Here is a 16,308-nt window from a genome sequence, read left to right as displayed (position 1 = left end):
GAAAAGATATAAGAAGACCTTCTTTCTCTTTTTAATGCTGGAGAAGTGGGGAGCACTTCTCCTGATCTCCTCGCGTCGATTCATCATTTCCTCTGTCAGGCTCTCCCTACTATGATAATGTCAGAGAGAGAAAGAAACTCTTCTTACATCTTTTCTCTTTCTTTTCGTATGCATCACGCTTATACAACAAATGTTCGGTATATACTTACTATGTTTATGCAAATACCTTTTGTCTGCTTTGTTTAAGACAATAGTTTTAAAAACAATAGAATAATTATTTATCGTAATATTATTCGTATACGAATAATATTCTTATGTTGCACAAGCTGCATTATATTACTATACTATGGCTGGTATTCATAGTCGGGTCTTATATTTAAGATTATCTTAAGTACTGTCTTAAGATACCAATCACAGAGCTGTATTAGCATCTTAAGACATTGCTTGAGACTATCTTGAAATAAGATTTGACTATAAAAACCGGCCTATATATTTTTAATGTAATATTTTATGGTATATAATTTTTAAATGCTGCATAATTAAATTTTCTAATAAAGATTTGCAATTAATTATAAGAACGAATAGTTGCAAAATAAAATCAATAAATATTGAAAGTAAAAGAAATTAAAAAATACAAAATTCTAATTATAGATTAACGTGATCATTTACATTTACATATTATGAATATAACACAATAACAAAAAATGTACCTCAAAATATATCTGTGTATTAATCAAATTATCACACTTCGTTCAGAGTATCATCAAAGATAACAAAATTATCTGTGACTTTACGCAAATTCAAGCGGACTTTGACAGTTTGACAGTCATGTCGCTATAGTCATGTTATAGTTACTAGATTGCATTTTGTTCAGTAAAAATAGAATTTCACGCTCTTTACGAAACTTGGCTGATCAATCTGCTGCAATTTGAAAATAGTCCAAGGAACCATAACAAATCGATCAAAAAATTAATAAACACACACACACACACACACACACACACACACACACACACACACACACAAAAGTTCCATTATTTTCAAAAATTAAACGTATTTTAATTATAAAATAAAGAAAAAAAAAGATAACCATTATGTAATAAAATTCCTAATGAATTTTATCATCACATAGCTAAGTCAATTAATTGATTGCAATTAATTAAAGGTTTTCTATACTAAAAACCAAGCACGTATAAAAAGTTTTAATCAAAGTCTACAACGTTGTTAAATCTATTATTTGTTCGGAGAAAAAATTTTACATTTATACAATAAATGTGAAAATTTATTTTCTGAAAATTCAATTTTTTATACGCTTGTTTTTTACAGAAAAGTCTTTAATTATTCTTTATTTTAGGAAAATGATAAGTGTTTGCGTATATTAATTCCAGCAGTTACGGGAGAAATCAATGGCAAGTGATTTTAGTTCCGTAACTTTGTTTATTAATGCCGTTACAACGCCACCTGAGCCAGGTACAATTCCGAGCTCGACATTAAAAGCCGGCTCGCACGATAATGCGCAGCCTTCTTATCGCACATGTCTAAAAATTGCCATTTAAATCGCGCCATCTTATTGGTGGGAATTTATAAAATTTCATCAGTCCGGATATCAATTGGCTCGGCCGAGAGCTAAAAGGAAAAAGAGCAAACATTCCTCTTTAAAGCACGATTCTCGTTGTAAATAATACAAACAACATGATCGAATCGCCGTTCTTTGGTAGCGTACTAAAGTTCGACTTAAAATTGCAAGAATAGAGAACAGATCTTACATATTTATAAAATAACTCTGCTCGTCCGCGAAAAAAATTAAATAACGAATCTATATAACGACTATATATATATATATATAAACATCTCATTGTTATTTACATCATTGGCAAGTTGTTCCTAATAATTCGTGTAAATCGCTACATTTCACCGAGCACAATCTAACGATGCTTGATCAAGGAGAGAAGAGAGGAATATATATTATAATTATATATATGTATATATATATATATATATATATATATTATTAATATTATTATTATTATTATCGTTATGTCGACACTATGTACGCGAATAAAATCGATTAGGTCTGGAAAATAATATACTCTCCGACGGAAAATTAATATTACATTTATACCTAGAAATCTGCCTGAGTTGCACGCACCTTATTATTATATCCTCTGCGTACTGCGTGTATAACGGCGATTAAGAAATATTCTCGCGACAGGTACGTAACGCGAAATACTTTGAATGAATGTTTTTATTGTAGCAATTGTTGCAACGGCAGCTTCGAAACTCATCCTGTCCTGCATTATAATGTATCATCGTCGCATTATCACAATTGTTAATTGAAATAACGCTACCTTCTCATCATTCGTAAAATGTGATAATCTTTAAAAATGAACACTCGTCGTGAGAAACTCTTCAGCACATGTATGTCACTTGAACAACTTGATCCTATGTACGCAGGCTTAAGTTAAGGAATGCGCGGCTTAACGAAAAGCGAGAAATGATTAACATCGTTGAGTTGAAGATGATTCCGGTTGCGTCGATAAAAAACAAAATTGATAACACCCTCCCCCTCCTCTTACAAATTTTACCCGCACAGATGCAAGAAATGTCACACGGTGAATTTGCTCCGCTATGGAAGAATATCGTGATAACTGATTCAAAAAAATTCATGATTTGATATAGTCTCCACTTTGCTAATATGAAAAATCGTGATAGTTATTTTGAGAAATAGTAACTTTGCTATGATCATTATATCACTATATCTAGATAGCACACATTAGTTCCCAGCGACGAGGAGCATCGCTCGCTCAAATATTAATGATTCACAATCCGTAATTTCATAATCCATGATCTGGTGATCCATTGACGACATATGTGATGCAGTACTGCAATCTGAACTGTCCAACAAATCATGCTTATCTATTTCGTCCTTAGGCTAGCCATTGGCTGGCATCAGTAAAGGACATTGCACTTGCCATACAATCAAATGACTCTGTTCACCATGCTCTTCGTTGCTGATCGCGATATTCGAGCGGTCCATGTTCTCCTCTGTCTCTTCTCCATCACCTGGAAAATAATTAAAATGTAAATGTTATTAGTAGCAAGTAGATATAAAAGAGAACAGGCACTGTTTTCTACAAGACAATGCATGATAGATGGGAAAGCCCAACCCCCAGAGAATAAAATATATAATATCGTCTTTAAGAAGTATAGAATATTAAATCCTTCTTTTGTATACTTATTCTTGAATTTTTATATGTTTACACATGTGCGATAAATATGCAGGCAATCAGTAGGAATTTAAATACAATGTGAAAAGATTATAGAAATGATGTTAGTCGAACTTTGTTCTACCGTGCAACAGTGGGAAATATTGTTCTGTTAGTAAAGGATGCATCGATTAATAGTAATATTTATTTGGACAGAGAAACGCTCATTTTAATTGAGACATTGAGAAATCAATCACACTTATTGCTTCTCTCTGGGGGCATACCTGACCATCTGCCACACAATTAGGTGTGTTGCCACATCACTCTCGTCTTCAGCTTCATCTGCTAAAATTATAATAACTTATTAAATTCAAATTCAAATCATAAATTTTTAATAATTTTTTGTATTTTTTTCTTAATTTTTTTAGTTCCATTTTTTAGAGTTTATTTAGAATTTGTAATTAAGACAACATACCTGCAATCATTATAAAATTTGCTTACCAACTCTAAAATCGATGTAACCTTCACCGCCAGAGAGAACGAGCATCGCGGGTTGTGTTCCGTCCGTTATTGCGCTTTGACCACCATGACCTGAAAACAATGATTTAAAATTATTATTAAAATTATTTAAAATGATTAATTTCTTAAGAAAAATCTTATTTTAAAAATCTCATAAAAATAATCGATATGTACAGTCACGAAATTAATTGTCCAGTGAGATATTAAGAGAGTCTATTTTCAATTCCAAAAAAACTAGGTTTCTAAAATAGGTAAACTTGTACCATAAAGTAAGTTCCCATATTTTGTGTCCAGACAATTCGTTTCATGACTAGTTAATGATAATTTTGAAACCCACCAGGTACAGCAACAAACATCTTTACAGCGTCTCTGTGTCCATGAAAACTGAGCTGTGCGTGAGCCATGCTGCAATAAGGTATGAAACTTCCCGGTGTGACACCTCGTTCCGACGCAAAGACCCGGACGCCAACTCCCGGTGCATCGCTTTTGTTGTTACTCGTTTGCACTCTGGCTACCGCCATCGAACCACCTGCACCTGCAACATAACAGTATTAAAGTTGATGAATGCTACTGCAGCATGAAGATATCATAATATCTATTCACTTACTTTCCGACAATGGTACTGAGATTATTACTCCGTTACCAGTACCAATCCACAGCCTATTCGAGGAAATAAGCAGCGCGGTAATGCGCACGAAGGAAAACCCAAGCTTTCCCGTACCAAGCATCTTGCTGACGTACGGCTCTATATCGACGTCTTGGAGATGCTGATAAGTGTGGGCATGATATAATCTTAATGTCGAATCAAGCCTGATACTGACCCACACTCCATCACCTAGCCATGCCAATTGTCGCACTTGAGACTCTCTACGGGGATGTGCATCTACTGTGCACTGTAAAATAAAAAATTGTATTTTATTTACCTTTATTTTTTTTATAACTATAATGTCTTTCTAAGTGTTATTTTGATTCTATACCTCAAGCGTCATCGAAATAGGATCGATCACATGAATCTTGTTTCTATAACCACACCACACTGTTTTTCCGCTAACTGCGGTCATGCATCTAATGGAATGTTGAGGACTGCCGAGTGTAATCACATGATACTGAGACAAATCCCATTGCCCATCTGCGCCTCTGCGGAATATCGTTACAGTTCCATCTGCTAAAGCGACCAGAACTCGGCCTTGCACATGTCTAATGAGAAGAGAAGTTTTCATTAACTATATATATATATATATATATTATATATATATATATATATATAATATACATATATAATATATATACTCATCATAATCTTTCAATCAAATTCATACTTCAATTCTCATTTAAATTCCCAGATAACAAAGCATGTCTAAATGAAATCTGTGATTGCTTATGATACTCAACTTGCCTTATATTTCTTTTACAATTTTGAACATTGAAGCAATTTGTATTGCCAGAAGTTTAACAACAAGATAATAAGCATCAAAGTTACTTCGCGTTGTCAATAATATGTATAACAGCATTGTATGTGATCCTATAAATTAATAACGTAACATAACAAATTTTAAGGATCCTGGAGTGCCTTTGAAATTTGATCGAGGTCGATAATATAGTCATTCATGCACATCATTAATATTTCATATGTATTTCTTGTATAGATTTAGAAATTCTTTTCCAGAATTAAAGTATACATATTAATATCAATCTATGAATTGAATTTCATATTGAGAACAAAAAACATTTTTCTCCTATTGCTCTACTTATCGACTTTTTACGCGTATATAACCTAAATTTTCGTTTTCTCATTTTCCAATTTGCGGAATGCGAATCTTTTTTTCTAGGCTTCTAATCTTATTTCTAATTGCACGATATTGTTCCTGAAAGTTTTTTCTAGGGGGCAACGGGACCATTTTATACATATAAACTGTAGATTTTTCGTATAAAGCAAATATTGTCATTAGGTGACTAATAAATAACTATTTTTTATAATTTATCAGTTCAAATCGTACGTCGCCTTCATTTTTGTGCGTACCTTTGTCATCATGTAAAAGGATTTTACATTTTGTTATTCCAATTTGAAGATCCAAATTCGCAAAAAAATGTCGGTAACTCTGTCACTCCAGGATCCCCTTAATGATGATAATTTCAAAATTACCGCTATGTTGCTGGCAATTTGCTATTCAAAATTATTATATTATGAAGGCATTAATTTATTGTTGCAATTTTAATAGCAACATCAGCAATAACATAGACATGTTGCTATCTGAGTTTTTGTATACAATACAATTCTTACTTAAAAAGAGCGTACATACACAATAGCTAACGCTGCATCCTTTAGCTTCACGGAATGTAAGCATATCGACCATTTAGCAACAGCTGAATGAACAAAAACTGCACCGTTCTGAGCCCCGAGCCACATCGTCGGCTGTATGGATGACATCTTCTCAATAGACGTGTCTTCAGTGACTTCCTCCTTTGCTTCTTCATTTGTGGCATCTTTGTCGTTTGAAGATCGCGAGGAATGCGTGTCGGCGCTGAACCGCACGAAGTTTACTTTTCCTAAGTTCGCGGTCTCGCTGTCTATACTTTCCAGACTTTGCGGTTCATTCGTAAAGTTTTGATCCATCTCGGCGGACTTTTCAGTATTTTCATTAGCCTGATCTTCTGACTGATTATCAGAGTCATTTTTACTTTTATCGACAACAATTTCTGCATTTTGATGATTTTTCTGACCATTCTGCTCAACGTTCTCGTTTGCATTCGCAACATCTTCACAGGCGCCGTTGTTGTTTTCACTGTCGTTCACTGTGCCATTCGCCGAATTGCGGATCGAGTTCTCATTCGAGGATTGCGTGTAATCGCTCTCTTTGGCACCAGGCACGCTTGCGATGCAAAGCAAGTGTCCCTGACAAACGTTGAACACTTCTAAAACATCCGCCGGATTGTTCGCATCAATCACTGTGACCTTGGACATCTTCTGCGTCGAAGTGCAGATCCAGACAAGCGAGCTAAGTTGTTGCTCCCACTGTTCCGCTTCGAGCCGTCGGTTTTCGTTCTCCTGAAGCTCCTTGTCCAAGTGTTCAACGGCATCTTCAGCATCTGCCTTCGTGTTACTTGTTTCTTGAGCCTCAGCCGCGTAGAACACACTTCCACCGACCATGCATCCACCATCACGCGTCTTACCGCCGCTCAGATTTACTCCGGCACCACACCAAATCTGATAAAATCAATGATAACTTGTTTATCAATTTTTTTTCATAAAAAAACAAGAGAAAATATAGGGAAAAACTATGAGTTTCAAGGATAAAAAATAAATTCCTTAAAAATTCTAAATTTTTCCGATTTTTTTTAGTAATAAACACCCTAAGAATACTAATGCATACCTTCATCCCCGGCTCAGTTTCTTGCAGGGGTCGACAATACACCGGAACTGGTACAGGAGGTTGCCTGACAGGAGCACTTGGTTTCCCCGGTAAGCTCCATCCGTAAGCTTGCAGACGACCATCCTCCTTTTTAACGTGCGCTCGTACCTGACGATATTGTTCTCTTCGCTCGCTCGCGCGTCTGGCTACGAGCTTTTCGGACGATCTGCAAATATGATAAGAGACGAATGAATATGTTAATTATCATACGTTCTACTAGTGTTTCAAGAAGGGAAAAAACCGCTGCAAACTTTTCCGAGATAGCAAATGGTAAACTGTGATTGTCCGTCTGACCATTTTCTTCCTTTTCACTATACACATTTTCCAACCATTCTGGTTCCACTTCCACTAATTCTCATAGTCGACAATAATCGACTCATTCTTATTTATTTATTTATCGACATGTAGGATACGGTATGTTAAATACGGACATATGTATATGGGCTTTCTATCTATACTTCTTAGAATCTGATGTTGAAGCGGAAAGTTAGAAGTAGAGCGGAACAGATTTACCTGCTGACCAATAAGCACCCCACCCGAAGCCAGAAAAACCAGGTATCTCTTGACAACGCCACGAGGGAGAGGCAAGGACGAAACCCGAACAACAAAAAGACCAAAAGCGCAGTAACAAGAGTGAAATAAAGGCCAAGTTTATAACGTAATCAAAACTTCATTTATTTCTTAGGATCAATAATAATCGCATATTATTTTTTCCAGAAATTGTACAAATTTGTATTTACAAAATTATGTATTTTCTTTTTATTCAAACATTATTACTGTGAAAAATTGATCTATCTATCTAATGATTTTTATTGATGATAATTAGTGCAATTCTTGCACTATTATGAACAATATATACATAATTATAATATACAAATCATGCTAAAACTTGATAATAAAACTTGATTAACAAATATAATTTGAAGAATTAAAAGAATTTAAAAATGGAATTAATATAGTTATAATTAAAACATAACAAGGGAAGAAGAATAATCTTGATTTGTCACAATATGTTACATTATTTTCACATTTTGATGATACGTCCAGATCCAATAAAATTTCCTCTTTAGATACTTGTTGAAAAAGCCAAGATTACAGAAGAAAGCAAAAATTGGTTAATACACGTACATCAACGCGCGCAACTCGCCAATAAACAGACTAAAATTATTCAGAAAAGACTCACGTCTTTTTAGTGCAATTGAGACTAATATCGTGACAAAAGATTATGGATCCCAACTGACCAAAGAGGATTCTAATCTGCAAAGACGAGCAATTCAGAAAATCATACTAAATTTTGTTTCTATAACTCTACCCCACATGGATAAAGTAGCATTACCTTTTGTATATTTTCGTCACTATGATTTTGATAATAAAACGTACCAAGGTTACATGTCGAATTGCAGCCTATGTTTAACATTATCTATTCACGAGATATATTCCTTGGAAAAATAAATAAACTCAAGCTCGTTAAATGATGATCAGATAGAAAGAAAGTACAAAATGACAAAGAAAATGAAGATAAGAATCTCACTAAAAAAATAAAATTAGACAGGTTTCGATGTATCGAGTTCGACGTAACATATCTACGTGCATGTAGTAAAATTTGATTGATTTCTCACATGGTGTCTCCTTGGTCGAGAAAATCTTGGCGACTTTTCAACGTACGTCTACGCATAGCATCCAGGGGTGGAGCTGGGACAACCTGATTTGCCGGTGCGCTGTATCGCACGTGCGGCAACGTATGCGTGGAACGTACCAACGCCCCTCGATCGGCCGGGCCTGTGAAGAGATTGCTAAAACTAAAACGAAAATGAATTAGACCTCTTTCAATCTATCTGTCTCTTTGGTTTCGTTTAACAAATACATATCAGTAAACACATACAACTTCCACACTGAACCCTTTCCACCCGAGATGCTAGAAGGATCGGTCTTGCTGGCTCGTATCATTTCTGTCCACCTAACGGCCTCTTGAAGCTCCATAAAACGTTCCTTATATTGATTTCGTTCCATGAGCACTCTTGCCATTTCTACACGTGTGAACCGTTTTCTTTGAGACAGAGGCACATCTTCCTCATCATCGCTTTTCGTCGCTTTTGCTGCCGCTTCTGCTTCTTCCTTGACCTTCTTCAGTTCCTCTTCGAGGGCAGCGATTCGTTGCCGCAATCGCTCACGCGCTTGTTGTAAACCTCGAACTTCTTCTCGTAATATTTCTTGCTCGCTGAAATGTTAAAGTTTTTAACAATACTTAAAAGTTATATTAATGCTGCCGTAAAAAAAATTAATAACAACTTACCTCGTTAATTCATCCACTTTGACAATTAGATCATCCTTGACAACGTTAAGCGCGTTTCTATAAAAAATATCTAATGTTAGATCAATTATCAAAATACACATTAGAGATGTATCATTTTATTAATAAAATAAAAGACTTACTTTGTTGCCAATAATTCATTGTTCTCCATAATAAGATTTTCTACTTCCTTTCCCATGCCTAAAAAATAGATAATTTTATAATCATAGCAAAGCACAATTTTTCCTTCACAGAAATCAAAATGTTATCTTTAAATAGTTTCATTTTAAAAAAAAATTTACATTTAACACTGTGCGGACGCGCAACGGTACTGTATCGTCCTTGAAATGCAAAGTGTTAAAAATCTTTATTTATAGAAATACAATAAATTAAAAAAGTACAATAAATAAAAATCAGAAAGTGTATAACTATCTATTATAATTAGAATTTCTAATTTTTATTCATTTTAATTCATAGTTATATATACATGGAAAGCACGTTTAAGAATAATTACCCCATTCAAATCTGATGTTATAAATTATTTTGAAAAAAAATGTATATTGAAAAAAAAAAGTATATTGTAAGGTCACTGCACTAATACTCAACAATCGCTTTTTATTAAATGGTTATTTAAAAAGAAGATTTTTAGATCTAATTTTTATACGGATTTAATTAAAATATCATTTTTTATTTAAAAATGTAATAATTTTTTCTTATTCGTTTATTGACTAGTGTAGTGATCTTACATTACATGAACAAATATTATTAATAGCTTACCGAAGAAGTTATCATTCACTGCATGATAAATAAATGTCATGCGATCACGTGTTGCAAGTACGACGCGAACCAGCACAATGCGTAGGTGGCAAACAATGAAACACAAAACAAAGATGACAAGTTAAGAAAATTGTTAACTCAAAAGCTAAATGACCGAATAAATATATACAATTATGACAAAAATCGTGAATATGTTATATACCTGATGAAGCATATTCTCCAGGATGTACGAAAGTTCCTAAAATCACGAATAGTATCGATTTAATTTTTTGAAGTTAGGAACTCAATTTTTAATATTTCTGTGCAATGTAAATATAATACCAGTAATATCTGCGCCCTCATCCATCTCGCCCAGTGCATCAGCATCTTGAAAGCTTAGCTCCTGGTATAACGTATTGCCGCTTCGTTGTTCTCTTTCGGTTCTACTTCTACCTCCTGGCGTAGTCGCTAATTTCTCTATACCTGCAGTCGGCGTTGTTGGCGTTATTAAAGTTGGGGGTACTTCCGTTTCTGGACTTTCGTCTGTAAAGATATATTCTTAACATAGACTTACACATTGTACAAATAGGAGTATACAAGAATCTATCAACGCACATAACATACGTCTAGATATAGCTGTAGTCTTATTCTCTTGTATTGGTTGATCGGTTAGTTGGCTTTTGTCGGACATTTCGATAGCGGCTTCGCTACTACTGTCCAACATTTCGGTTCTCAAATTAGTGACATTTGATACAATATCTTCTTGAACATCTTCGGCGTTTATGCTGGCTTCCAAACTTTGGAAACCATAACTAAGCGGTCCGGAACTGCGCGACATATGAGCAAGTCCGAGGGAAGGTAACCGCGATGGCGCACGACTGACGGATACGCTCTCCAGTCTTTCTGTGCTACCAACCAGCATTTTGGTTCTCTCCATGTAATCGACATGGGTCTTGAATAATTCCGTATATCTATCGTGCAGCCGGGAATACTCGCGTTTCAATTCAGCTTCCTTCTCCTCGAGCCGACCAACTAAGAAGAAATATAAATGTTCAATAATAAATGTAATAAATATATAAAGCAGTTTAGACTGAACATAGACTACACATTCATAAGAAATATTCTACATTGTCAAAACATGTAATAAATAATATTTAACACAAATAAGAGATCTTCAATTTAATCATTAACTTTAAACAAGTACTTATACTTAGTAGAGATGTAAAAGAAAAATAAATGACTATTATAAAGCGTCAGTAGGCCTATTCTGTAACTCTTAACAATTCGTTATAATTGTTCCGCAACTTTTTTGTTATATATAATATGTGCGCAATGACAATATAAGAATATCAACACTGTCGTTAAGAGCTACAGAACAGAGCCTCTAAGAACAAATGTATAACAGCATCACAAATAAAATATATGAAATAATAGAATAATAATAAACGAATGTAAATGTACAAAGAATAATAAAAAATGCACAGTAAATCTACGTCCTTATTCCATATGTGTTTTTCACACATATCTCTTATTACACAGTATAAATAAAAATGCATAAAAACATAAAACAAAAGAACAAAATCTTCTACTCTACTGTAAAGGTAAGCACTGTGAATGGATAGACTGGAAGTGCCAATAGCATTTGTACCATGATCATGAGAGTTCTTTGTCTTCAATTCCAGCATTCTCACAATAGACTCCAAACTATCAATTTTCGATAGTAGTTCCTTCCTCTCGTCTTCCGAAACATCTTCTAGCTCAAGAAGTTTCTAATACAAACGTATTACATATAATATTATGCATACTTATACTATTTAGTACATCATAAATTTTTTTTATAGATTTAATACAGTTTATTTTTTAAAAAATAAGCATTTAATTTGACTACCTGATCCGATGCTTTTCTCAATTGTTTTTCCCTTTCGTACTGGGTGACAAGCTGTTCGTTGTCTTCTCTTAATAGCTCTAGCTCGACTTCACGTTCTTGATTTTCGGTATATGATATATCAAGACATTCTAACACATTGACTAGCAGAGGCATTAAGTCTTTTACTACGTCCTCATCGTATCTCGCTATCATCTTCTCGAACTCTTGATAGATGCTGCCTGCCAAAGATTGCACCTTCTCTGACATGACAACATGGCTATCCTCATGCGTGCCGTAGACCGTTTCTTGATCCATTTTGATCAGTATTTTGTATATGTGTATATATATATAATCTATCTATATACCTGCAACAATAATATACAAGAATATAATACATACATATCATTGTAACAATATATTCATGCAATAGAGCAAGAAGCAGAGCATTTATCATAATTGGCACAATTCCATGTATACTGGCAACATTCAGTAATAACATGCTTGGTTTATGTAAAAGTCTATCACTGACATGTTAAGAACAGCTAAATAATTCAAGTAAATTTGGTAAAAATGCTTAACTCTCTGTACACACATTATTTTTTGTGCACACTTAAATTAATTTTTACATTACTTTTATAAATATTAAAAAATTCTTCAATAACTCTTACATACACTTTAACACATCTCTAGAAGATATTTGTTTAAAAAATATATATAAATATTATAATTACAGTATTCTTAGTTTTTCAAAGAAAAAAATTTGTAGAACATAATGGTTGGATTGCGTGTCAAGATGTAATAATTCAGATAGTCAATTTGTAAAAAAGTTTTGCAAAGTATCTGCCATATAAATTTTGTGCCAAATTTTGGCAAAGTGCCAACGGACTAACAGAATATGAATGCAGCTAGATTGCAGACACTGAACAATATCTACTGTTTTGTATTCTCTCATTTAAATGATATATTTTATTTAAATGATTACAAAATGATATGATTTTACTTGATATTGGCTAGCAATCTGTTGTCAGATTACATCAGCAGACTTTGCTTATCAGAACATAAACTTAATGCAGTTAGTACCAATTTACCGCAATATTCTGTTTGAATCTCCAGCCAAGTTGCTAGCTTGCTTTCAAATCGCTAAATTTGTTAGAAAAAAATTAAAAAAAATGTCTATTACATTTTGTTTGCAAAAATCTATTAATAGTAATAATGGATTGACTCTAAAAACTTGTACAATTTGTCAATGGAACATCATGTGTCACTCATTAAAATATTATTAAGGTATTTTATGTGTATTCATAAGTGACAAATAAAATCATGATGACGTCATTATGCTGTTATAATAACTGTCAAACACAAAAATGAAATAGTTTACATCAGTCTGCAAATCTTGCTGTCCGATAATAATTTTTTTGTGAATTTTTACAATCTTTATATATAGTTCATGCGACAACCCTGGTAATCAAATTGATAGGATGTCTGCATGAAATGGAGAAAAATCCAGGTTCAAATTCTAGTTGAGGCATTATTTTTTTGCAATAAATGCTCTACAATTTTTTTGATGATGCTTCTTAACAGCAATCCCTCTCTAAAAAGGAGCCCTCTCTAAAAAGGATTTTTTCCTCTCTAAAAAAAAGATATTATTAATATTATTGTTGCTTTTCCGAGATGCTAATTCCGAGAGGCTATCTCGATATCTCGTTGTCAAGTGCATTGTGACTTGTTTCACTTCGTGTCACTTCCAGCTGTCAAACTATCAATGTCAAACTATTTTTAAAGAGTAAAAAGTCAAATAGCTCACGCCTGTAATGTTCTAGTACTGTTAAATTGCTCATCAATTTAATTTGTGATATTATTCTAGCTTCATGTAAGGCCTGTGTTTTAAGAATAAATATGTGTTGTAAAAATTTACTCAAAATTGTATTATTATTATTATAGAGATCAAGATTCATTGCAAATCAATATAGATTTCTTTCTTTATATTTACCATTTTCATCAGTCTTAATGTCATTTATTATTGCTTATTATCACTGTGTTCAGTATAATAAATAATATAAAACAATAATATTAATACACAGCATTTTAGCTGTGTACAATTATGTCGACTTGTGTTATAAATGAAAAACACTGTGTGATACAGTATACATTGCTAAAAAGTATCTATGATTCTGCTTGATTTCTGTTGACAGCCTAATCTGCTGTCAGATTATATCAGTTAATTCTGTTGACAGAATACAAGTCTAATGCGATTGCCAATATGCCATAATATTTGAATCCATTGACAAATTACTAGCATACTTCCAGATAACTAAATCTGTCAAAAACAAAAATTTTATAAGTGTTTGTTAAATTTTTATAAGTGTTTTATAAATTTTGTACAATTTAAATAGAATGTATTAATAGAATGCAATAGAATAAATCGACAATAAAATTTGTCATTCTGTAAGCATTTAAAATATATACTCCATTTAAATAGTCACAAAATGACATGAGTCTGGTTTCTGTTGTCAGATTATGTTGACAAGTTGTTAAAGTAGGAGCTCAATGCACAAGTGCCAATCTGTATTATACTCAAATGTTATACTCGATTTGTAGGCCAAATATTAGTAGCGCTAACATTTTACTTCCTAGGCAAAGGAAACAATTTAAATACCCTGACACATCTGATCAAGCAAAAACAATATGAAACAGAAGAATAACATACTACTCAACTCTTTGGACTCGATACAGTTACGTTGCACTTTTCACAGCCAGTTAAACGGATTCCAAACCACGAGATATCGTCGTCGTCGTCGTCGACAAGGGCGTTAAAGAGGAGGAGTTTAGAGAAACGCACGTCTCCGACGCGGAACGTGGACCATGAAGAAGAGGAAGAAGCGCGTTGATCGGCGCGCCGTCCATTCGCCTCCGAACCTGGGGAAGGCGCATAACTCCGCTTATAACCTCCCGCGTGCGACACTGTGTATCGGGGTGTCGCGCTCGAGCAGCTGTCTCGTGCTCCTGTCGTTTCGCTGCGCGAAGATCGGAGGCGGACGGTGTCTCATTGCATTATCTGCGCGTCATCATCCTCTTTCTCTCTCTTTCCCTCTCGATATCGTGGATTTACCTTGTCCACCTCGTGCGCCACTCAGGAGCCGCTCGCGCGCACGCACGTACGTACGCACGCACGCACGGATGAACGGACAGAAGATCACCAACCGACCAACGATTGCACGAGATGATCGCACTCTTTTTTTTCTCTTCTTTTTCTTCTCCGGGTCCTTCGCGAGCACTTGGCGTGACAGTCGCGCGACGCGATTCGGCGGGCGAGATGAATCTCCCTTGGCACTCGCTCGCTCGGTCCGTCTATCTGTTCATCTGTTATCGTTCTCTTTCCGCATCCGTGTAATCACACTTGGATTTTGGAGCGCAACTGTCAACCGACGACGGCCATCACGCCACGCGAATCATCCTGGACCACCTTGCGTCAGCCAGTGATCCGCAGCAGCAACAATCCTCTTCGACCCGATTGCAACGTGTTCAGAAATAGATGCGCGACATCCCCGTCCCATCCGCGACGACGACGTTGCCAGCGTTGCCTTTGCCTACTCTCGGTTCACTTCCGTTAGGTGGCCGTGGCGTCATTCGAAACGGCTGCCATCGTTGCACTCCTCGGGCTCAGGCTCAGAGTGCTCGGACCACAAGCTAGGCGACTGATTATCATTGACCGAGGTGAATCTACGTACGTGGCGCGACTGGACGCAACCACGATCACGCCGACGCATTGATTTGCATCGATTAAAAATCTTTCTCGTGTATGTATCCTATATCACATTAAAAATTTTTCATGAATTTTTTAGAATTTTCTTATAAATTTTGTAACATTTTCAAAAAATTTTTTAGATTTTTAAAACATTTTTAGAAAATTTCTTAATTATTTTAAATCAATTAGAACATTTTACAGAAATAATTTGAAAATGTTTGGACACTGTAGATTTTTTCAAATCAACATATCTAAAATAAAATATTTTAATCAATTTGTATATAAAGATAAGTATTAATATTATATTGTATTGTCAAATACTTATTTGAAAACCCTATTTTGAGGACTCACCTTCCAAACATCACTATTATTATTTCATTAAAATTCATATAATTGAAAAATATCATAATAATGTCTCATTTTATCTAATAGTTTTTAAATATGAGAAATAGAACTCCATTGTGACTATCTAGGTATTGATAGTATCGCATTATTTATTGGATTTTATTATAACA

The 16,308-nt window shown here is 34.4% G+C and overlaps 1 protein-coding gene across 6 annotated transcripts; it reads right to left on the bottom strand.

Moving 5' to 3' along the window:
• Nucleotides 1-1,417: 1,417 nt before the first annotated feature.
• LOC105838931 (JNK-interacting protein 3) lies at nt 1,418-15,948 on the bottom strand. 6 transcript variants are annotated; one of them, XM_012684868.3, is made up of 20 exons: nt 14,764-15,948; nt 12,070-12,413; nt 11,830-11,950; nt 10,797-11,213; nt 10,524-10,724; nt 10,405-10,440; nt 10,203-10,220; nt 9,569-9,626; nt 9,429-9,485; nt 9,018-9,353; nt 8,755-8,934; nt 7,649-7,696; nt 7,097-7,301; nt 6,026-6,930; nt 4,703-4,922; nt 4,333-4,618; nt 4,063-4,260; nt 3,708-3,797; nt 3,491-3,551; nt 2,938-3,063 (listed from the first exon to the last, which is right to left on the bottom strand). In XM_012684868.3, the coding sequence occupies exons 2-20, from the start codon at nt 12,361-12,363 to the stop codon at nt 3,060-3,062; spliced, it is 3,735 nt and encodes a 1,244-aa protein (XP_012540322.1). In that variant the 5' UTR covers nt 12,364-12,413; nt 14,764-15,948; the 3' UTR covers nt 2,938-3,059. The 6 variants fall into 6 exon arrangements, with proteins under 6 accessions (XP_012540318.1, XP_012540317.1, XP_012540319.1 ...); XM_012684864.3 differs by lacking the exon at nt 3,491-3,551 and having other exon boundaries at nt 1,418-3,063; nt 14,756-15,948; XM_012684863.3 differs by lacking the exon at nt 3,491-3,551 and having other exon boundaries at nt 1,418-3,063; nt 14,764-15,947.
• Between the last annotated feature and the right edge of the window lie 360 nt (nt 15,949-16,308).

This window comes from Monomorium pharaonis, chromosome 2, assembly GCF_013373865.1.
Source record: "Monomorium pharaonis isolate MP-MQ-018 chromosome 2, ASM1337386v2, whole genome shotgun sequence".
NCBI lineage: Eukaryota > Metazoa > Arthropoda > Insecta > Hymenoptera > Formicidae > Monomorium > Monomorium pharaonis.
This window is presented reverse-complemented; position numbering and strand designations above follow the sequence as displayed.

Coding starts and splice junctions, on each gene's coding strand:
- LOC105838931 (XM_012684864.3), bottom strand. CDS start 12,363: ATGGATCAAGAAACGGTCTACGGCACGCATGAGGATAGCCATGTTGTC. Junction 10,441..10,523: donor TGAGGGCGCAGATATTACTG/GTATTATATTTA, acceptor TCGTGATTTTAG/GAACTTTCGTACATCCTGGA. Junction 9,354..9,428: donor AAAGTGGATGAATTAACGAG/GTAAGTTGTTAT, acceptor TTAACATTTCAG/CGAGCAAGAAATATTACGAG.